At 44.2% G+C, this 22,860-nt stretch overlaps 1 protein-coding gene across 1 annotated transcript; it reads left to right on the forward strand.

The window, feature by feature from the left end:
* Window positions 1-10,964: 10,964 nt before the first annotated feature.
* Window positions 10,965-14,078, forward strand: LOC117844338 (uncharacterized). Its single transcript, XM_034725067.2, has 6 exons — window positions 10,965-11,112; window positions 11,704-11,778; window positions 12,370-12,422; window positions 12,565-12,590; window positions 12,685-12,916; window positions 13,289-14,078. Exons 1-6 carry the CDS (start codon window positions 10,978-10,980, stop codon window positions 13,794-13,796), a joined length of 1,029 nt encoding a protein of 342 aa, XP_034580958.2. The 5' UTR covers window positions 10,965-10,977; the 3' UTR covers window positions 13,797-14,078.
* Window positions 14,079-22,860: the final 8,782 nt, after the last annotated feature.

Consider the following 22,860-nt stretch of genomic DNA (forward strand, 5'->3'; position numbering starts at 1 on the left):
ACGTGCACCACTTGTTAGCCACCTGTGAACAAGGTTACCAAAATTCAAGCTTTTAGTCACCAGAGGGATAGAAGCATGGGGAAATGGGGCATTCAATTTTATGTACACGTATACAAGCAAGCGATGAAATCAATATATCATAGCATCATCGCTTGCAAACCTAACCCTACTTCAGAATGAACTTATTCCACTCATGCCACATTTATGGAGGCAAAAAAAAAAGGAAACATGCTTGATTACTGCTATACCACCCAATTATACCCATGGTTGTTCGTGAACGTTCTCGTTGACATGAATTGTTTTGATCACTGAAAAGTCTTTTCGACCTGATGACCAGCTAGTAGTAGTATGCTCGAGCTGATCACATGGCGTCTTCTTGCTTGATAATTGACAGTATGCCCTGTGTCCAGCAGAACCACTGGCCTGAGTTCACCCTCCATGGAGAAAGCTGAAGTCCTAACCACACTGAAAAAATGCCTAAGGCATAGGTGCCACCTGTTGCAACATAGGCTAGTACTTCATCGATGAAGATGATTGTATGCAATGAACATAATAGAAATTGAGTTCTGAAAGCTCCTGGCAATAGCTGTATACATCTCAAACGGTCTTCATTGTAAAAAAAATGGACTTATGTCATCCATAACAAACATATTTTTAAAACATCATTGATCGGTAACATTAAATCATCATTTTTACAACAATAAACCACAATATATATTTATTCTAAACATGTTTTGTAAACCTTTTTTAGATCCTGCCAACATTGACGCATTATAGCTAATGCTTTTAGGTTTTATATATGATTCCACTTTGATGGATGTTTTTTTATATTGACAGTCATAGTATATAGATGCTTCGCCGTTGATGGTCAGTATATTGCCCCATTAATAAAAAATAATGCCTTGCAGGCTACTGAATATAATTAACGTCATGGTAGTGTCATGTATGAATGTAGTAGTTCTAACAAAACAACCGATAAGACTCCTCTGCAGTAGATGTAGCTGTAGTTGAGTCACTGACATGTGGATCCGAACCCATGCGTTAGTGACTCAACTGCACAGAGCAGTACCGCAGAGGATATGCTTCCAAAACAACGTGCAACTGGGCAACGACCGGAGCGCTGCGGCCGTGTCCTGCATGCCGCAGCGGTGGTGACGTAGAGTGTAACGGTATGAGAAACCGTTGAGCTAGGGATGTTGCCATGTTGGGTTTGGAGGAGGGCAGGAGGCTATGGCTAAAGAAACGAACCCAACGGCCCGTTCTCACGGGCGGACGACGAGGGGTATGTAGTATCTCTCCACCGTCATCATGAAGAAGCTTTCGCCGTCCGGAACTCCGAATCAGTTTAAGTTAGCCGCAGATAAGGACGACGAGCGTCTGTGGTGAGGAGCCGATGACATGCATGAGCCACATCTCACATCTGTACGTCACCATCTCGGAAGGCAAGGGTACGGGCGCCCCGAACCGGCCGGGTCAGCCGTCAGCGAACCCGTGAAAGGGTTGAGGACCGGAGGCTCACCGTCACCGCTCACGGTGTGCTGGGAGCTCCGGTGCGCTCACGGCGGCGCCGGCGACGAGGAAGTGCCTTCGCGGAGCATCGGCACACGGTCTGCCACTGCGAGGTCTGCAAGCCCAGTTTGTTTTCACATTGAGTCCACGGCATTTGCGGGCCCCTTCTCTTATTGCATTCGGAAAAAAAAATGGGCCTAATCATCACTAGGTAGGTGAGCCCTAAGAAACAACCCTGTGCCGACCGACCTGCTGCTTATCCCACTGACCTCCCGGCTGCACACCACACCAGTACACAAATCGAAATCGTCCTCGTCAGGCAGCCTAAGGCTTGGCAGAGGGGCGATGGACATGGACCTGAACGCCGCGCCGCCGACGGTGCCGGAGGCGGCGGCGTGCACGATCTGCCTGGATCCGGTGGTGGTGGCGCACGACGGCGCCAGGTCCGTCGCGTTGCTGCTGTGCGGCCACAAGTTCCACCTAGGTCAGTCAGGCGCCCTTCTCTCTCGATCCCTTCTCGCGCCCATTTCGACTTCCTGACTGGATTCTCGCATCGTACACGGGCTTGATCTGATCGTGCGAGCCAAATCGGGCGCTTTTTTGGGATCGAGTGTTCCGTGCTTCTGCTGGGAATTTTGAGAGATCCTGCGGCCGGGCAACCTGTGTGCAGCTACGGGTGGATTTGAGCTCAGCTCCTTGGGGTAGCTGCAGCTAGCTACGGGTGCTGCTGATTGCTATATCATATGACTTTTGTTTAGGCCAGATTTCTGTGAGTAGTGTTATCGTCATGGTTTCTTGGATAGATCTCGATTGGATCACAGTCTTGGAAAACTTTAAACGCCTAAATGTTTAGTTCATAGTTCAGGCAAAGCTTGTAACAAGACTAGCTTTTTTTGGGGAACAATTTTGCTACACATCGGACGACAGATTTTGAGCTGTGAATCTGTTGAATTTTCATGCTTATAAGCGGGAGGCTATTTAATTTCCGGCAAGTTACTTCATCTCCGGCAACAGCTATGTTAGTGTTAGTATTTGGGGTTAGGGTTTGGGGTAGTGGGGTTTGGGATTTCGAGGCTGCTGGCTGTAGATGGAGGCCCGGCAGTCGGCGGGCAGAACAGCAGCATCGGAGCTGCTGCCGCCACAGTGGTGGTCTGATGGATGGCGGTTGGGCAGAGCGAAAAGTGGCCAGATTAGAGCGGGTACGGTGTGGTCATGCTGGGGTGGCGGTGAAGATAGAGAAGGATAGGAGCTCATGGGCAAGCTGTAGGTGACTAAGGAGAGGCGGGGTAGAAGCACCATGCACACCGTACGTGAGAAGACTTAGTCAGGAGAGGTAACGACTGAGGAGTGAAGAGGAGAAGGATTAGGGATAGGCACGTGTGAAATCAGGTACCAAACCCGTCCAGTCACCTCCTATGCTAGATGCACCTACCAGGGGGGCACATTTTTCGCCATATAAATCACTCAAAAAAAAAATCAAGTTTAGCCCCTCTAATGATTCATATACTTCTTGCTTCACCCTTGTGGTTAGGTTCATCATATAAAACATCGAACGATCTACACCTTTGAGTTGGAGATCTAATTAATTGATGGAAATATGACGGATTTGGTCCCCTAATAATCTTTTTTTGAAAGACCATGCCCTAGCTTGCTGGTTCTTTTTTACAGTTACCTAGCATAGGGTACGTACATTATTCAATTTCTCATAGATATCTTCAATGAGATGGAAACTTAAAACTGAGTTATGACTTAATATGAAATATGAATATGAAAATATGGATCTATTGTATGTTGTAGTGGCTGTGCAATACTTTGCACAGTGCAGATTTATGAACATGTAAATTTTGCTTGTGCATGACAGGTAGACTTCTTGTGCGCATGCAAGCTTTGGTTGCATGCACTTTTGCTGATCTAATGTACTGAATCTATCTTTCTGTTTACTAGACTGCATTGGATCGGCATTTAACGCAAAAGGAATAATGCAATGTCCAAATTGTCGGAATACTGAGAACTGCGACTGGTTGACTGCAAGTAGATTCCAGCCATCTACTGATTTTGGCAACGGGGTATACCTCTCTCTGACTTTGTAAGTGAGCTCTTGGTTATTAATTCTTGTCTATGACACCACGGTATTTATATGTCAATTTATTTTGTCCTAAGCTTAGCCTGAGAACGAATGTAATGAATATTTTCCCACTTCCGCCCTGCAGCTAGCCCTGCCAGAACCTAAATAGGAAAACATCAGTTTATTATAATTTAGCCCACTGATATTCAAAGTTAGGGAATGGAGTTCATAATTGTTGTGTAAAAAAGTTTGGTAGATCATTTTTTTTTCTAGTGCAAGTCAGATGCACACATTGCTCTGTCAACTCGTGCTCGCTACAGTAGCATCATATATATAGTAGACCTGGATTAAAATTGAAGATTGAGATGGGTGTTTATGTTTGAAATTAAAGGCAAATATGTTTAGTTTTTCTTATGTTCTTATATATGAACCACATATCCACTATTTGAGTTGTCATATATATGTACATATCTCAGCTTTATATTATAGGATAGGGACATCATTTAGTACATGTACAGTTAGTAAAAATACAATTTCACAATTTTAGATTTGTTAAAATCAGCATCTAGACTAATTTCAGTTATTATCTGATTCTATGTTTTTAACATATCTTCCCTCACTTTATTTAGGTTATGCAATCTCCCTTTCATGGGCCTGCACTGGATTCTATGTTTCAGTACAGATTTCTTCTATACTTTTGTAATCATAAATAAGTTCTTACCTTAATGTTTCATTCAAGTATCACATTTAAGAATATATACAGCATCGAAAAATTTATGTTTAAAGTAACCAGATTCTGAATTTATATATCTTTCTTGTTGCAGGAACCGTGGACTAGAACCAATTTCATGTAAGTGTGTTAGCATTACCCCTTGACTGATCAAATCTTTTTTTATTGTAATATTATTTCTCTCATACGAAAAACTAAATGGTTGAAGATAATTTAAATTCTGAAACCATGCAATTTTATCATCGTACAGCTGGCATGGAAGGTGATCCAAGTCCTGATTTAAGCAATGTTCAAGTTGTTGATGGAACAGTTCTTCAAATGGTGGATCTTGCCAATCGTTCCACATCCCCATTTGGCTTTGATGTACCAAGATATGATAGTAGCAATCAGCAACGTTCAACACAGTATGCATTCTCATTATTACCTAATCCGTATTTAGGATTTACTTCTATTACAATTTTTCCAACTTAGTAGCATCTTTAGATATGTTAATTTTCAAGGTGTTCTTAATAAGATTTGTGATATTTTAGCACATTGCTATGCTAAAAAAAACTTGCAAGGTATTAATCAGCATTTATCAATATGCATTTGGTCATGCTGTTGGGTATCAGTCCTAACTAGACAATCACGCTGGTTTAGAGGAAAGATAGTATAAATCTAGTATATCGTGGTGAACTGTGCTAAAATTTATTACCGTTAAGTGTCTTCTCTACCAAACCAGTTTTCTTGCTAAGTGTTTAAGTTTACTGCCAATGCCGGCGCACACCTCAAAGCAGGAGCAGTTCTGTTGTGCCATTAGGGTCATCACCAGCTGTTACATCTATAGGCCATGGTCATGGTCTGAGAGGTCATGTTGTTCAGCGGACAGTCCCTCCCGCCACTCGAAGCAGTCCATACCCTCAAACAGCTGGAAGGATCATGCTGAGGGCTTTGTCAATGTCATCTTTCATTGCAGCATCATATACAGCTGAGGATAGGGAGCCTCATGACATTTCTCGTGCCAGAGCTGCACATGTGCAAAACAATAACATTTCCAATCAGGATGATGCCTCTAGACGAGCTGATCAGCCATAGTATGCCTTGGGTTGGGATACCCGGGGGACCAAGTGCAGGTTCCCTAGCAGATCAACTAGAGACCTGTTTCAGTATTTGGCTCGGAAAAAGTTTGCCGGCTTCTACCTTCCAACAGGATTCATCCATTCCTGTGTTGACTATTCTCCGTTGGTCATAATTATGTATGTCCCAAAATTGGTTTAGATTATTGATGTTGTTTCAGTGAAAAGTTGAAAATGAACTTCAGGTTGGCTGTTACCATCTTATGTCTATGCAGCTTGTTGTCTTTGGAGTTATTATATCTGGCACCCTATTCGATGTTGAATGTGCAAGTACTATATAGAATTACCGTGCAGCTGGTTCAGATTCATGATTGTTTTGGTTGCTCGACATTGCCTTGTAACTATAGAGCTAAAACTCCTTGATAAATGATTCAATGGCGCTGCGGGGACATCCTTGTGTTGGTGGTAAAGCATGACTACTTCCAATCAACCTCACTTTTTTTAGGCAATGGTGGTGTTGTTGATGTTGAATCATCTATATATGACACTGAATTTTTGCGTTTCTTTGTCCATGTTTTTTTATGAAAATGGTGGATGCTATGATTTGGTGCTTGTGACCGGTTGGTCTTGATACTACATATTCTTTAAGGAAATATCTTCTATGCACCTGACCCTGTGTCTGACCAACATTTGGCTCCATGCGAACCTGAAAAAAACTTATGTTGCTTGGGCCGACATGGTAACCATTGGAGCGCGCTGACTGCTAACCAGTCACCGGTGTCGCACGCGAGTAGAATGCAGTGGTCGGAGTATAGACTTACTAATTGCCTGAAAATACACTTTATTATTATAGTCGATGAACATGCTAAATAAAAGATGAGCTTGTTTAATCAACAGCAACACTGTTCTATGTTATTCGGTGACTTCATCAATCTCAAGTTCAGTCAGTCAGTTTCCTAGGATGATGTGCTTGTGTTTTGAAAACTTGTAGTGGATGATGATTCATTCGGTTCAATCCTACTGCAATAGTTGTTACACCCGAGGGATAGAAAGCATGGGGGGAAACGGGGCATTCAATTTTATGTACAAGTATACAAGCAAGCGATGAAACCAATACATCGAAGCCATCACCGCTTACAAACCAAACATGCTTGATTACTGCTATATATACCACGCCCAATATATCCATGGCTGTTCGTGCACGTTCTTGTTGACTGAAGTGTGCTGATCACTGAGAAAGTCTTCTCGACCATACAACCCGTGCTGATCATATGGACGTCTTTCTCGCTTGATAACTGGCCTGAGCTCGCCTCCATGGAGGAAGCTGTGAAGTGCTAACCACACTGAAAAAAAATGCCTAGCGCATATATAGGCGCCGCATGTTGCAACAGAGGCTAGTACTTCATCGATGAAGATGATTTTATGCAATGACTCAATACACATTGAGTTTTGAAAGCTGCTGGCAATAGCTATATATTCCATCCGTTGCATAATAATATCTATGAACCTAGAAAAGTCGAAACGAGTTATAATTTGGAATGGAGGGAGTACATCTCAAACAGTCCTTATTATAAAAAAGGGACTTATGTGATCCATAACAAACAAGTTTTTTAAAACAAGTAACATTAGATCATCATTTTGTAACGAACATGGCCCTTTTAGGCCATTACTTTGTGATTTTGGTTATTAATGTGACAACATGGTCATTAGGACTAACAAAACATCGAGAACATGTCTTGAAGGTATTCTAGGTCCTAAGGAAGCAACCACAACCAAAGACAAGGAAAGAAACGAAGAAATCAAGCACCGACGTATTGCACCGATGCAATTCGGGGTGTCACCGAATCAGTCGGTGCCCTGGCAGGCCGTGCGCGGGCATTGGTCACCGACACATTCCATGAGTCCAAGGAAATGCCACCAAATCAGTCGGTGCAAGGGACGCGTGGCAGAGAAGACACCATTAGATGATCTGATGGCTCACTCAGGGAGCATCGGAGCTACCATCGGAGCATTTGGTACACTGCGTTGAGGCCAAGTCAAAGGTAACCACCAGATGATCCAATGGCCTATGCTTTGTACCCATTAGACGAATTGGTGAAGCAGTGAAGCGCAACAACAGGCACCGGATGTTCCGATGGTTTGGGTCGGTGAGGCATCGGACTAAGCATATTTTCTTTGAAATCTTCTAGAGATGTTTTAGCTCTGTAACGATGGTCATCAGAGAGACCATCGGATGATTCGACGGATTAACTCGGGTGACTGGAAAAGTGGATTTTGAGCGTGGGGAGGCCAACGGCTAGTAGCACCGGATGTTCCGATGCTATCCAAAAGTACTCCATCGGAACATCCGATGGTATCTTGTAACTAGCCGTTGGAGCAACGGCTCTTTAAGCTCTTGGGATTTTTATACCCCTTCCACTTGCCTATTTGGAGTAGCTGGATGAAGTTGAAGTGTACAGGAGTCCATTGAAGAGCAAGACACATCAAGAACGCATCCAAGCCACCAAAAGAGCTTAAGTAATCTATCAAAGGCTTAACACAAGCTTAGGAGAGTGATTAGTGCTAGGATAGGCCTAGAGAAGAGAGAGTGCAAGGTGTGCCTACCTTGTGCTCAGGTTTTAGAGTGAACCACCATTGTACAAGGTGTGCCGGTGCCTTGGAGTCTTGGTGGCTCGCCGGCAAGTCATCGACCCTCCGGCTTGGTGCGGAGTGGCGTCGATGACCGTGTGCGGGGATGTGGAGACCCCCTTCCTTCATGGAGAAGCTCCTTAGTGGAGACGGCATCAAGGTGACCGGGGAACTTGGCGTGAGCCTTAGTAGCCAAGCCTTTTTATCAAGTTAAGGGGTGTCCCGGAAGAGACTTGGTGACCGGGAAGCAATACTCTTGTGTGAGTGCTTCAACAACGTGGACTAGTGGTGCCTTAGTGCCTACCGATACCACGGGATAAATCATCGTGTCAAGGGTTTGCTTCCCCTCATCCTCACCTCTTACGTTTCCACATTTTATACTTACAACTTGTATGCCCTTACTTTCTTAGTGTACTATCTTACTAGAATTGGCTCTAGGTTGCAAAACTTGTTTTGGGATGAGAGTTTCACACTAGATCAACCATAGTTGCACATCTTGATAGCATGATTTAGTTTAAGTTTAATGCAAAAGTAGTGGAAGGTATAGGTTAAAGTTTTAGATTGCCTGATTCACCCCCTCCCCATCTTAGGCTACGATCCCCATCTTAGGCTACGAGCACCTATTTCTTACACATTTTTCCAACAGACCACCACTGGCCAGCGCGGCACAAGTGCTCCATGCACGGGCATCTGACAAGGACATTAAGCGATTCCGGAAATTTTAACAATGCGAAACTATTATCTCATGCCAACATGCCACAGGTAACTGAAAGTCTGAAACGACACATAATCTGCTTCATAGACAATGCATGTACAACGCGTATGGCGAATCCAGATAAACCAACACAGTACACTACTACAGATATTGATCGATGGAACCATATAGCTTAACTAGACATCGTAAAATAAACTCTCAATCATCTGGTTCAGTCATAGGACGGAGCTCGAAGGTGTAGCTGCAGTCTGCGGAGTAGCTGAACGACAGTGAAAGGAGGGGAAACCTTTGACCCATGGGTTGTGATGGGCAGTTGGGCACGGAGTAGGCTATGGCTCCAGCTCCATATCTTCACTTCTCCTTCTCGTCCTTGAGGTTGTAGACGCAGATCGAAATCGTAGGATGGCTGACCTGACCGGCGACGTGAGGACGAGCAAGCCGCTGGCGGCGCCGGCGACGAGGAAGTGCCTTTGGGGCATCGGCACACGGTCTGCCCTGCCAGGTCGGCAAGCCCAGTTTTATTTTCAGATTGAGTCCACGGCATTTGCGGGCCCCTGTCATCACTTACATACGCATAAAGGAATTGGGCCTAATCACTCTGGGGTAGGTGAGCCCTAGCAAGAAACCGTGTGCCGATCTCCTTATCTCACTGACCTGACGGCTCCACTACACTACCACCCCTCTCCAGGGAAGGTTGGCGTGCACAAATTGTCCTCGTCGAGCAGCCTAGGGCTTGGCGGAGAGGCGATGGAAATGGACCTGGACGCCACGCCGCCGACGGTGCCGGAGGTGACGGCATGCTCAATCTGCCTGGACCCGGTGGTGGCGGCGAGCGACGGCGCGAGGTCCGTCACGTCGCTGCTGTGCGGCCACAAGTTCCATCTAGGTCAGTCAGGCGCCGCCTTTCTCCCTCCCTCGCCCTTCTCGCGCCCCATTTCGACCTCTCCTGATTGGATCTTCGCATCGCACGCGGGCTTGATTCTGAATTTCTGATCTGTGAGTAGTCCGTGCTGCTGCTGTGGGAAGTTTGAGCTCGCGCGGCCTCTGTGCAGGGGATCCAGGTGGAATCTGGTTTCGTGGGGGATTGTGGTTGTAGCTACGGATGCCGATTGCTTTATCGTATTCCTTTTAGGGCAGATTTCTGTGGGCACTGCTTATTAGTGTTATCGTGATGGTTTTAGGATGGGTAGATCTCGATTGGATCACAATCCTGAAAAACTAGACGACTAGTAGTGTTCAGTTCATAGTTCAGGTAAAGGTTCTACGGAGCTAGTATTTTTTTTAATTGTTCTACCCATCGATGACAGATATTGGGGCTGTGAATCTGTCAGAATTTTCGTACTTACCAGCAGGAGGCCGGCTACTTCCAAAGAGTTATGTTAGGGTTAGGATTCGGGTTAAGGTTAATATCATATCGTGAGGTTTGGGGTTTGGGGGCTGCTGGCAGTAGTGGTAGGCCCGGCGGTCGTCAGCCCACGGTGGTGGTGGTATGTGGAGAGGATAGTGGTGGTGGGATCGCTGCCCGTCATGGTGGATGGTGATTCAGCAGAACCGACAACGGGGGCATCATGCTTTACCCTATTAGTGCAAGAGTGTTCATGGGGCGGTGGTGTTGCCAGTGCTGGTTGGTGCGGTGGTGGAGGTGGAGGAGGAGGAGGAGCTCGCCGTCGAGCCAGTAGGGTTAGGCACGCTGCGGATGACAGGTGAAGAGAAGGATTAGGGTTAGGCAAGGGCAAAGCTAGGTAGAGACTAAGTGGGTAGGCACTGGCTATGCTTAATGAACCCTCTAATGATCACTCACATACTACTATGTAGGCCCCATCAAGATTTTTTCCTTGCTTCGCCCTAGGGTTAGGTTCCATATATATACAATAATCAATCTATGTTATTATTGAAGATCTCATGGATGGAAATCTGACAGATTTATCCTCATTAGATCTTTTTGCAAGACCGGGTGCTAGCTCCTTTTAGACGACATTGCATACACTAGCTCATAGATGTCTTCAAATGAGAGATAAAAATATAAGAATGATTTATGACTTAATATGAATCATGAATATGATAATATGGATCTATTGTAGATAGTAGCAAGTGCCTGTGCAATACTTTGCACAACACAAATTTATCAACACGTAAATTTCGCTTGTGCACGGCAGATAGACATCCTTCTTGCACACGTGCAAGCTTTGATTGCATGCAGTTTTGCTGATCTAATGTGAATCTATCTTTCTATTTACTAGACTGCATTGGATCGGCATTTAATGCAAAAGGAATAATGCAATGCCCAAATTGCCGGAATATTGAGAATGGCAACTGGCTGAATGCAAATACACACCAGCCATCTACTGATTCTTATTCTGATTTTGGTACTGCGGTGACTAGGGAAGCATATCAAGCTATCATTGAACATGTAAGTGACTGCTTGAGAATTATTAATTCTTGTCTATGACACAGTGAAATTTGTCTGTCAATTTATTTTCTCCTTGTATTTAGCATGTGAATGTAATGAATATTTTCCATGAAAATTAAAGCTTGACTTTCCGCTCTATGGATAGCCCTGCCATAACTTAAATGGGAAAGCATAGGTCTACTATAATCCAGGCCACTTCTATTCAAAGTTTTGGAATGAAGTTCGTAATTGTTGTGTTAAATTTATTGTAGATTTTTTAATTGCGAGTGAAAGTCAGATGCACACATTCACTCTGTCAACGAACTCACGCATATGCTTCAATATATACCAGGCTTAAAATTGAAGATTGAGATGGGTGCTTATGTCAAAAGATCTGTTTATTTTTTTCATTTAGTTTTTATGAACCCCATATCGACTATTCAAGTTGTCATACATATCTCAGTCTTAAATTATGGGAATGGACATGCATTTAGCACACAGTTAACAAAAATACAATTTCACACTTTTAGATTTATTAAAATCAGCCAGCCTAATTTCAGTTGTTATCTGATTATTATAAGGTTTTAACATATGTTCCCTCACTTGATTTAGATGCAGCAATTTACTGCTGAACGGATCATAGTTAACAGGGTGACTACGGAAACCCATCAACTTCTCTCTAACCTTGTAAGTGTCTGCCTGGTAATTAATTCTTATCTATGACACAGAAAAATTTATGTATCAATTTACTTTCTCCTCAAATTAGCATGTGAATATCATGAGTATTTTCCCTGCAAAAAGTTTGACTTCTACCCTGCAACTAGCCCTGCCATAGCCTAAATGGGAAAGCATCGATCTACAATAATTTAATCCAGTGGTATTCAAAGTTTGGGAATGAAGATCATAATTGTTGTGTAAAACAGTTTTGTGGATCATTTTTTTGGCAAGTGCAAGCCAGATGCAAACATCCACTCACTCTGTCAACACATGCGTGCTACAGCAGCACCATTTTGTAGACCTAGTTAAAATTTAAGATTGGGAGGGGTGAAATGGAAAATATGTTTATTTCCTTGTGTTTTTATGGACCACATATCCACTATTCAAGTTGTCATACAAATCTCAATCTTATATTATGGGAAAGAGACAGGCATTTAGTACACAGTTAGCAAAAATACAATTTCACAATTTTAGATTTGTTAAAACAGCATCTAGCCTAATTTCATTTTCTATCTGATCCTATATTTTTATATTAACTTATCTTTCCTCACTTTGATTTAGTTGCAGCAATCTACTGCTGGTAGTAGTCTCACACTGCTGAATTCTGTGTTTCGGTAAGGATTTCTTCTGTACCTTTGTACACATAATTTCCTACCTTAATGTTTCATTCAAGTATCACATTTATGTAATATTCAGCTGCTTTGAATTTATCTTTACACTCATCAGATTCTGAATTGTATCTCTTTCTTGTTGTAGGAACCTTGAGCTACAATCAGCTTCCTGTAAGTGTATTAGTATTAACCCTTTGGCTGATCAAATCTTTTGTTATATAATTATAATATTCTTTCTCTTTGTATGAAAACTACATGGTTGAAGATCGTTCAAATTCTGAAGCCATGCCATTTTATCATCATGCAACTGGCATGGAAGGTGGTCCAACTGCTGATTTGAGCAATATTCATATTTTCGATGGATCTGAGCCAAGAAACTATGAGATAGAGCAGCGCTCTTTCAGTACTCTTCCAATGGCGTATTTTGTCGATCCCACAGCCCCGTTTAGCGTTGAGGTACCAGGATATGATGGTAGCAACCAGCAACGTTCCACACAGTATGCACTCTCATTACCTAATCCATTTAAGTATTTACTTGTATAAGAATTTTTTTAATTTATTTGTGTTTCTAGATAGGTTAACTCTCGGGGTTGTGTTCTTAGTATTTGTGATAATTTTGCACATGGCTATACTTAAAGACCTGAAAGGTATTAATCAGCATTTATCAATATGTAGAACGACTTAAGTTTTGCTCATGTTATCGGTTATCGGTCTTAAGTCGTAACTAGATAGTAGATAATCACACTGCTTTAGAGGAAAGGTAGTATAAATCTAGTATATGTTGTGGTGAACTGCTGAAATTTACCATTTAGTGTCTTCTCTATCAAACCAGTTTTCTTGCCAAGTGTTTAAGTTTACATGCAATGCAGGCCCACACCTGGAAGCGGGAGCAGTTCTGTTGCGCCATTAGGGCCACCACCAGCTGTTACATCTATAGGCCATGGTCATGGTCTGGGAGGTCATGTTATTCAGCAGACAGTCCCTCCCGCCACACCAAGCAGCCCATATCCTCCAACAGCCACAAGTGTCCGGCCGAGGGCTTTGTCAATCGCATCTTACATTGCAGCAGCATCATACAGAGCGGAGGATAGGGAGCCTCATGGCATTTCTCGTGCTAGAGCTGCTAATGTTCAAAACAATAACATTATTCCCAGTCAGGACATTGCCTCTGGATTTGCTGACCAGCCATACCCGCACTCCTGGGGTCAGGATACCAGGTGGAGAGTCTGGAGGCCAAGTGCAGAGCCAGGAACCAGTTCACAACATAATCAAGAGAATAGTAGTTTCCCAACTGGCATATCAACCTCAGGGCTGCCGCCAGAATTTCTCGCATACCTGCAGTCTCGACCTTCGGACAGGAGGCATCCATTTCTGTGATAAGTATTCAGCCAAAAGTTGAAAAAAGAACTGCAGGTTCAGCATCAGGCTGTTATCATCTTATGTCTCTGTAACCGGTAGCTGTTGGCATTATTATGTCTGGCACCCTGTCCGCTGATGAACGCGTGCAAGTACTCTATGGAACTATACCGTGCTGGTTTAGATTCATGTTTTCTTTTTGTTTGCTTCCGGTATTACCTAGGAATAACTAGTGTGCTAAAACTCGTTGATTTAGTTCTGGGTGTGGACACCGTGTGTTGTAAGGCCTGATGTTTGTGGTCGCTGAGGCCATGGGTTCAAGACTTTATAACTCCGTAAAAATATGTTCTGGGTTGTTAGTTGTCATTCTTTCCAACCTCATCTTTTTAGGCCAGGGTGTTTTTGTTGGTGTTGAATCATCTATGCCATTGAAATAATGCTGCGTTTGGTTGGCCATGTTTACATACGAGAATGGTCGATGCTATGATTTGGTGACTGCGACTGGTTAGTCTTCATCAGATGTGATCAGTGGTCGTGCCCAAGTCAGCACCGAAAGCCACTTGAACTTGCCATTAGGGTAAAAAGAGATGATGCCATTATTTAAGGAAATGTACGCATCCGACCAGCGTTACCGCGCGTACGAATCCATGTCAACCTGATGAAAACTTCTGCTACTCAAGCTCACACGGGAACCATGTCCATCTGAGCCTCCGCGAGCGGCCAGCACGACGGCGGCCAGGAAGAAGAGGAGAGCAGCATGACAGCAGCAATGCGTACGCCTTCGCCATCGTGTTCATCAGTGAGGAGTGATCCAGCGCGCCGAGCCACCGAGGAGCGATTATACGTCCCTTCGAGCGACAAATTCCGATTCGCTTCATCACCTGAAGGGTGTGACCCAATCGTCATTTTGCGGCGCACGAACGAAGCAGCCCACACACGGAGTCATCTTCCATGTGACGCTAGTCCTCAATAATCGACACTCCGACAACGCGCCTTCTCACCCTTTGCCCCTACCGCCATCCTCCTCCGGCAGCTCCCGCCACCCTAACCTGATATGCTCCCATCATCTCTCCTCTCCTCACCCCTGCCCCTATCCTCTTCCACGTCTCCGACGGTCGGAGCCATCAAATCCGCTGCCACCAAACCCCAACCCCGTGCGTGCACCCTAACCCAGTTTATCGTGAAACTCGTCATGCCCGCGCATCCTCTGCCACCCACTAAATGTCTCCCACTAGTGGGGAACCGAGCTTTAGTTCCGGTTAGTAAGCCTCGTAGCTCTCGAAAAACCAACCGGGATTAACTATTCGGGACTAAAGGTCCCTCTCTTTAGTCCCGGGTCATTCAGACCTGACCACCATGCATGCGCATGCAGACGCTTGCACGTGACTAAAGACCTTTTTTTCTTTTTACCCTGAATTCTTTTCCATGTTAATGCTAATTGTTGCTTCACACTCACACACATATATGTACATATGCGTATACATCTTTAGCGTGCACTGCTTACACATATACACTCGTATTGTATGCATGTCGTGTATATATTTCATGATAGTATATGCATAATATTAATTGTAACTACTATATATACAATTCTTAGTATATTATACACATCAAACTAGTATTTATACAATTACTATATATACAATAATTTGTCCTCTTCATTCTTAGGATCCTCCCGTTGTGGTGTTGCTCCATTCAGCTACTGAATGCTCATCGTAATTAAATTCTCCTTCGTATCACCTTGTCCACTAGAAATCCTATGAGAGCTTCTTGTATTGTCAAAAGCCTCTCCTTCTCCAAGAGTTCTTCTCTAATCCGCAACATCTGTAATTTAAAAATATGTGAATGTTACATAAACAATTAAATATAAGGAGCTAGAAAATAATTAATTATTAATAGGTTTATTTCACATACAGTTATATTGTCCGATATCACCTTATCCCGCACAAAATGGTACATGTGCTTACAGATGTAGTATCCACATAAATTATTGCCTTGTTCCTATCTCAAGCACTTTAGTGGGAAAAAAATAAGTCATGAAATATTCATGTTATAGAATATACAAAATGTGCAAACTTCATATGTAACGGGAACATTATACTGAATGTAAGTTTTTCTTTGAATTCACCACGATGAGTCTTACAGAATTGTTTCCATGCGCTGCAAATTAAAATAATGAATGATATAGTGTTAGGTGAAAATTTAGGAAACAAACTTTTGCATAGAGATAAAGGTCCAGAATTATTACAAGTTTAGCATGTCTTGAATGTCTTGGTACTCCACCGTAGGTTTTCTCAATGAATCGAACACAATAACGTTGCTTTTATCAATCATAATTACAAGGAGAATCCTATGGAAACTGCGTACATAAATGTTCATATTAGAACTAACTAACATTAATTAGGTAAGAAAAACGAAAAATAGATGCTACCCACACTTACTTAAAGTTGTATGACAGTAGTATGTATTGCTTATAATTTTGTTGCTCCAAGAATTTGTATATTGTGTCCAATGTAGACTTTGGTTGATCCCGTATTTGATCTTGGTTTACAAGCGATGGATCCATGAAGCCAATGTTGAAGTAGGATTCAATGCGACACCTCTGAATTAGCATCCTACATAAAATGAAAGACAAAGTTAGTAGGACAACACACACAAAATAATAATTTGAGCTAAAATTTACATATTGATAACCACACACTTATAGAATCCAGGCGCTGATGAGAGAGACATCAAGGGCATTTTGATGGTACACTTTATATATATCCTTGAAGTCCAACCACAGGAGTTTCTCACCTTCACTGAAAAAATCAATTGGTTTAACACGAAAAACGAACATGACCCTTTCCTTGGCCGACTGCTTCATGTACCATTGATGGAATTCATACATCTTCGTTGGGAGATTCCGTATCAATTCAGGCCTGACTAGAGGCTTGCCTAACTCAAAGGGCCATTTAGGTACAGTCTTTTCTGGAGCTGGCGGTTCATCTTGCCCTAGAAGTTCAGCAAGTGACAGACCTATGTCTTCCGTAAACTTAATGACTTGGATTTGTTGTTCTAAAGGCAAAGCTGCTATAGCTTGAGCGTCTTTATCTGCTTGTTGATCTTGCTGCTCGAGCTAGGGGACAGTACGACTGGAAGACGACTCTCCTTGTTTTTTCTTCTGATAAGACTTAACTAACGAATGATTGTAGTTCGATAGTAAAGTCTTCTTTACTTTTTTTTGTGCTAATAAAAAACTTTAATTTTGCTGGATCTATTGGCTTAGGCTCCATCTTCTTTGTTTTTCTTTCTACAGCTTTTTTATCCAAACTACTCCCTTACATATGCTTGCGATGCCTCCCCCAATTCCTCAGGAGTCATATTGCCTGCTACCTTCTTAATTGGTTCAAACTTATTTGTTTTCTTGCTTGATGGTCGCGACTTCTTGAGAGGTGCTACAGTTTCCTTGCTCACACCAGACTTTAGTCCTGGCGCTGTACATAGTGATCAGGGAGGGGTGATTTGGTCGTCGTCGCTCGCACCACCAGGATTCGATGGTGCTAGAGACGGTGATGAAGCAGAATGCGACAGTCCTGGTGGTGACGACGGTCCTGGAGGTGGACGTGTTGGAGATGACAGTCTTGAGTTCTGAGGAGATGGTGGCTATGGGGGATCTATGGGAAGCAATGATGCCTCCTTGTCGGGGATGATCATGTAGCATTTGCGCCATAGAATGATACTGTGAAGTGCATCTCCTAGTGTCCTTTCCTCGTCACCTCCTAGGAGGTCGAGCTCTAGACCTTCATATTGACTATCACAAATATGCTCTAGGCCAACGCTGAAGTAGCCAGGTGGAATCTCCATGTCATGGCTTGTGTGCCCTAGCAGGATTGGTAAAGCACTTCCATACACCACTTGTACATATATGAGAAATAAAGAAGTTATTAAACTCCCGAGACATGATAATTGTATAAATATATATATATATATACACACACACACACACACACACACACACCTTAATAGTGAGGTTGCCAAATGGTCTGTACAGCTCACATGAGGTGCGCTGAGTGATGTCATTCGCAGGGTACCGTTGGTTGTCCTACGCAACCACGGGTAATCTTGGCATGTTCTCATCGGGGACCGCTATGAAGCACATCTGCTTCGGCGTTGAGAAGGGCTAACGATGACGTTGGGATCTGACAGTGCTCCAAATTGGGCCATCTTAGTAACTTCCTGGGCCACTCACCGATTAATTTCTTCCTGCATTCTTACTTCTTGTTCATGCACTTTAGCTTGTAACATGCTCCACCAGATCTTCTCTTGATGTTCCTTTATTCTCTTCTGGCTTCTATATGTGTCGATTTCCCTAAAGAAAGCAAACTTCCATGGAACGACCTCGAAGCCTCGGCAACATCCTAGGTGTTCGGGTTTCCCGAGCACCAAAGTCGGCTCATCATTCTCTCTATCAACCTTCAACTTTCCCACTTTAGCATTTTCAATATTTTTGATAAACCTGAGGGTCTTCTGACGTATTGTTTCATTGAAAATAAGTGTCCCATCCTCAGGGCTAAGGTTGCCTCCGTGAGCGTAATACCAATTCTTCGATCGATCGGGCCAATAAATAGTTGCTGGTACGATACCTCGATCGAATAGGTCTTGTTCCATCTTTCTCCATTTGGGAATTACACTCATGTAACCACCTCACCCTAAACAATGATGGTACTCCTTCTTCTAGGAATTGCCTGAGTTGACATGAACCTTGTTTGCACTACCTTCACTCATCTTGTATTTCAGAAATGAGTTCCAGTGATCTCTTAACTTTGGCCAGTCATTAAAATCTGAAGTTCGGCCCTTCTTGATAAAGTTGGCATCTAGATTCTTCTTGAAGGTCTGGAATTGGGTATCCATCTTCTTCAGCGTCCAATCTTTTACAACTTTTTCATCGACGCGGTTAGGAAGTGTGAAGTGTTTCTTGATATCTTCCCACAACATATCTTTCTGTGTCTCTCCATTATCTTTGTACGACCTCGTGACTTCTTTTGGTTCATCGATCCAGAGGGCTAAATATTCAAGATTCGTTAATTAGTATATAGTAATAATGAATATGAAATTATAGATAGGGTAAAACAATGAAAATAATATATAACTCGCCAGAACCTTCCATCACAGTAAGGTCTTGTTCCGCATTGTCATAAACGCCGTGCTCAGGCTCATCATTGCCATCACTGGACATGTTGAGGAACATGTCCGCCCGGCTACACTCATCGTCAATGTAGATTCTTGGAACGTTTGAGCCACTACCGCCAGCAATAATCTCCACCATTATATACCTTGCATCCTCTTCGTCTCCCATCTCAACTAATAATGATATTAGATACACACATGTAATCATAGATACATTAAATTAAAAATTATATATACATGAAATCATAGAACAACCATGAAATAAATGAAACTTATACAAAACTTATCCTACCTGCTCACACATTAAAACAACTTTTGGCTAGTAGGAAAAGAAAAATGACAATCTAGTAAATAAACACATGATTGAAAATATACACTTGTACAATTTATTAAATGAAATTATAACTATGTATACATGGAATCATATATACAATAAAACCTTGAAAATTTATTACATGAAACTTACATGAAATAATTTATATGAAAAAATACACATGAAAACATACATTATACTAATTTTCTATAACTTTCTATGCATTTATACTAATGTTCTATAATTTCCAGTTGCATTTATACTAATTTCCTAAAGCATTACCACTAATCTACTAAATTATACTAATTTCTACTAAATTACACTACTTTCTACTAAATTATACAAATTTTGTTGGGATACGAGGTAGGCTACACTAGCGCAAATCAAAATTTTCTACCGCGTAAACCAGGAAAACTGCCGTATAAGGATCACGGGATTACCACTCGACGCAATGATGTGGAAGATGTAGATTCGCGTCGATGCAGCGAAGTCGATCAGCGTAGTCGTACGTAGTCGATCACATCGACGTCCAGCAGCTCCTCAGCAGCTCGTCCACGTGCAGCAAGATCGCCCTCGTGCCGCGGCTCGTCGTCGGCTCGTCGTGGCTCGTCGTAGCTCGTCGGTGGCTCGTCCAAGTGCTGCAGGCGCAACACCTCCAAGGTATCCACATGTGCAGGGAGGAAGCGTCGCAAGCTGGACTGCTAGGTCCGCGAGTTGCAACAGGCGAGGGCGTGGGAGGCGCAGCAGATGTGTTTCGCCAAAAAGGTGTGTGCCCTAGGGCGCCCCCACCCCTCTATTTATAGAGGTTCCTAGCGGGCCTCTAGGTCTGAGGCCCATTAGTACTTCTAAACCTAATCCAACTCGGATCACATCCGAATTGGGCTTCCAGCCCCTTAAGTGTGTGACCCTATGGGTTCGGATACGTCTAGACATGGCCCGAGTACTCCTACTCGGCCCAATAGTCGGTAGCGGCCTCTAGCAAGACGTGCCAACTCCTATACGCACACGAAGATCATATCAGACGAACCATCACGACATTATATACATGCTATTCCCTTTGCCTCACGATATTTGGTCTAGCTTCAAGCTGACCGCTCTTTCTCGATCCTATGATTCGGAATCCCTTTGTAGGTTAACTCTTAACCGTATGTAGCATGGCCATGCATTTTCGGATCCGATCACTCGAGGGGCCCAGAGATATCACTCTCAATCAGAGAGGGGCAAATCCCATCTTGATTGACCATGTCTCATAGCATGCTTCTTGACAAACCCGAAAGCTACCTTTATAACTACCCTGTTACGGCGTAGCGTTTGATAGCCCCTAAGTAAGTCGATCCGCATCTTGAGTACATGCAACAATCTCAGGTCTAAGGACAAAGCGTATATGTTGTGTAAAGAAAGAACTACTTCTCATGTTGGGTCAGTCCTAGCACATGTCTCCACATGTGCCCACATTATTAGTTCAACATCTCCATGTCCATGACTTGTGAAACATAGTCATCAACTAATACATGTGCTAGTCTAATATTCATGTGTGTCCTCACATGAACTCCGACTAGGGACAACTTTAGAATAACCATACAAGTAAAGAGTTTCACATACAATTCACATAATTGCAAATCAATTCAAGTAGACTTTAATGGATATTCAAGGAACACAATATAAATCATGGATACAAATGGAAGATCATCATCTCTATGATTGCCTCTAGGGCATACCTCCAACAAATTTATACCACTTTCTAATAATTTTCCTAAGCCTTTATACTAATTTCCTAATTTAATCTAATAATTTCCTAAACATTTATACTAATTTCTACAAATTTCCTAAATTAATCTACAACTTCCTAATCATTTCTACTAATTTCTACTAATTTAATATAATAAAAAAACCTGGGCACTTGCATCAGTGCCCTCTGCGCTGCGACGTATGTACCGGACACGCTGCGGCGCAGAGGGCTGGAACGGCGGCGGTGGACGGAGGTGGACGGCTGCGGCGCGGACGGCGACGGTGGCGGCCGGCGGGTGTAATATTCTAAAAATTTGAAATATTAATTTGAGTGAATTTTCCAAAAATTTAAAACTTTTTGTTTGAATTGTGTGCTTGTTTAAAAATGAAAGACAAATTCTCTTCTCATCCAAGCTCCCTAATAATCAAATCACAAATCTCTTGAAAAATTGTGATGGTGTGATTTGGATCTTTTTGGATTTTATTTGGATCTGAAGTTGGTGTGTGATTTTATTGTGATGGTGTGATTTGGATTTTATTTGGATCTAAATATAAATATAAACCTAAAACTAAATAAAAATACTAACTAACCTAAACTAACTACCAGGCCGGCCGCAGCCCACCGACATGGCCCGCTAACGCCTTCATCCGCACTGCCTTCGGCCCGGCTTGCCAACCGGCCCAGCCCGTCAGTTGCCCCCTCTTCCGCCTAGCCCAACACGCCGGCCCACCTAACCGGCCCAGTCCACCCACCTAAACACCGCGCCCTGCCTTACCTCTTTTCCCCACACCACCACGCGAGGCCCGCCTATCAGCCCCCCTTTCATCCTTCTACCACCTCCGGCTGTACGCGTCACGCGCGCTGGATGGGATGGCCGCTCCTCACCGTCCGTGCTGGCACGCACTCCTGCGTGGGAGCGCGCACCCATGACCTCACCCGCGGCCGTCGCTTTTGCGCTGGCGGTGTCGAATAGCCGCCATAGCGCCCTCCACCGCATCCCGGCCGTCCACTCACCGCGCCGCACCCCTCGAAACCCTAGCACCGGCGCTGCATCCCTTCAAACCCTTGCCGCTCCTTGCCACTATAAAAGAAGGCCGAGCCCCGACCCTCTCGCCATCCACACGGGGCTCCGCCCTAGCACCGCTAGCCACCTGAGAGAGCAGAAGGGGGAATGAGGAGAAGGCAGAAGGAGGAGAAGGGAAGGAGAAGGAGGAGGGAAGAAGAGAAGAGAAGGGAAGAGAAGCAGGAGGAGGCCCGCGTCGGAGGAAGCCGTGCCCGAGGGGAAGCTGCCGCCATCGCCACAACAAGGAGGAGGAGGAAGCCGCCCGCCGCCATCCGCCGTCGAGCCAGCGGCACCTTCGCTTCACCGTGAGCTTTGGCGCCCCATTTTCCTTTCTCTTGCCACCTCGTATCGCCACAAGCTGCCACGAGCCTAGGATGCCAGGCCCCGCACGCCACTGCAGCCGTACCGCGGGCGGGGGCTACCCCATCACCGTGCGCACGTGCCACCTGCCACGTCGCACCGTGCCACGCGCCTACGAGCGCATGGCCGGGGGCGAGCGTTGGCCCGGCCGCCGCATGCCGCAGCCCCTCCGCCACGCCCCCACGCGCGCGTGCCGCTCGCCGTGCACATACCGCACCTAACCGCCACACGCTAGCCATGCCACGCCGCGACGTCACGCCACGTTGCATCGTCGCGGTCACCACCGCCTAAACCCCAGGACGCCGCGCAGCCGCCGCGTGCCGCGTGGATGCCACGTAGGCACCACGTGGCAGTGCCACATAGGGTAGAGCGCGCCACATGGCGCTGTCGTGTCCAAGCCCTGAGCCACTCATGGGCCCACTGACCTGTGGGGCCTACCGGCTGACCAGTG

Source organism: Setaria viridis, chromosome 2 (assembly GCF_005286985.2).
Source record: "Setaria viridis chromosome 2, Setaria_viridis_v4.0, whole genome shotgun sequence".
Lineage (NCBI taxonomy): Eukaryota > Viridiplantae > Streptophyta > Magnoliopsida > Poales > Poaceae > Setaria > Setaria viridis.

What these genes read in the sequence shown, in the direction of transcription:
- LOC117844338 (XM_034725067.2), top strand. Translation starts at nt 10,978, where the DNA reads ATGCAATGCCCAAATTGCCGGAATATTGAGAATGGCAACTGGCTGAAT. An exon ending in ATCAACTTCTCTCTAACCTT is followed by an intron (nt 11,779 to 12,369) that starts GTAAGTGTCTGC and finishes ACTTTGATTTAG; the next exon opens with TTGCAGCAATCTACTGCTGG. An exon ending in AACCAGCAACGTTCCACACA is followed by an intron (nt 12,917 to 13,288) that starts GTATGCACTCTC and finishes CATGCAATGCAG; the next exon opens with GCCCACACCTGGAAGCGGGA.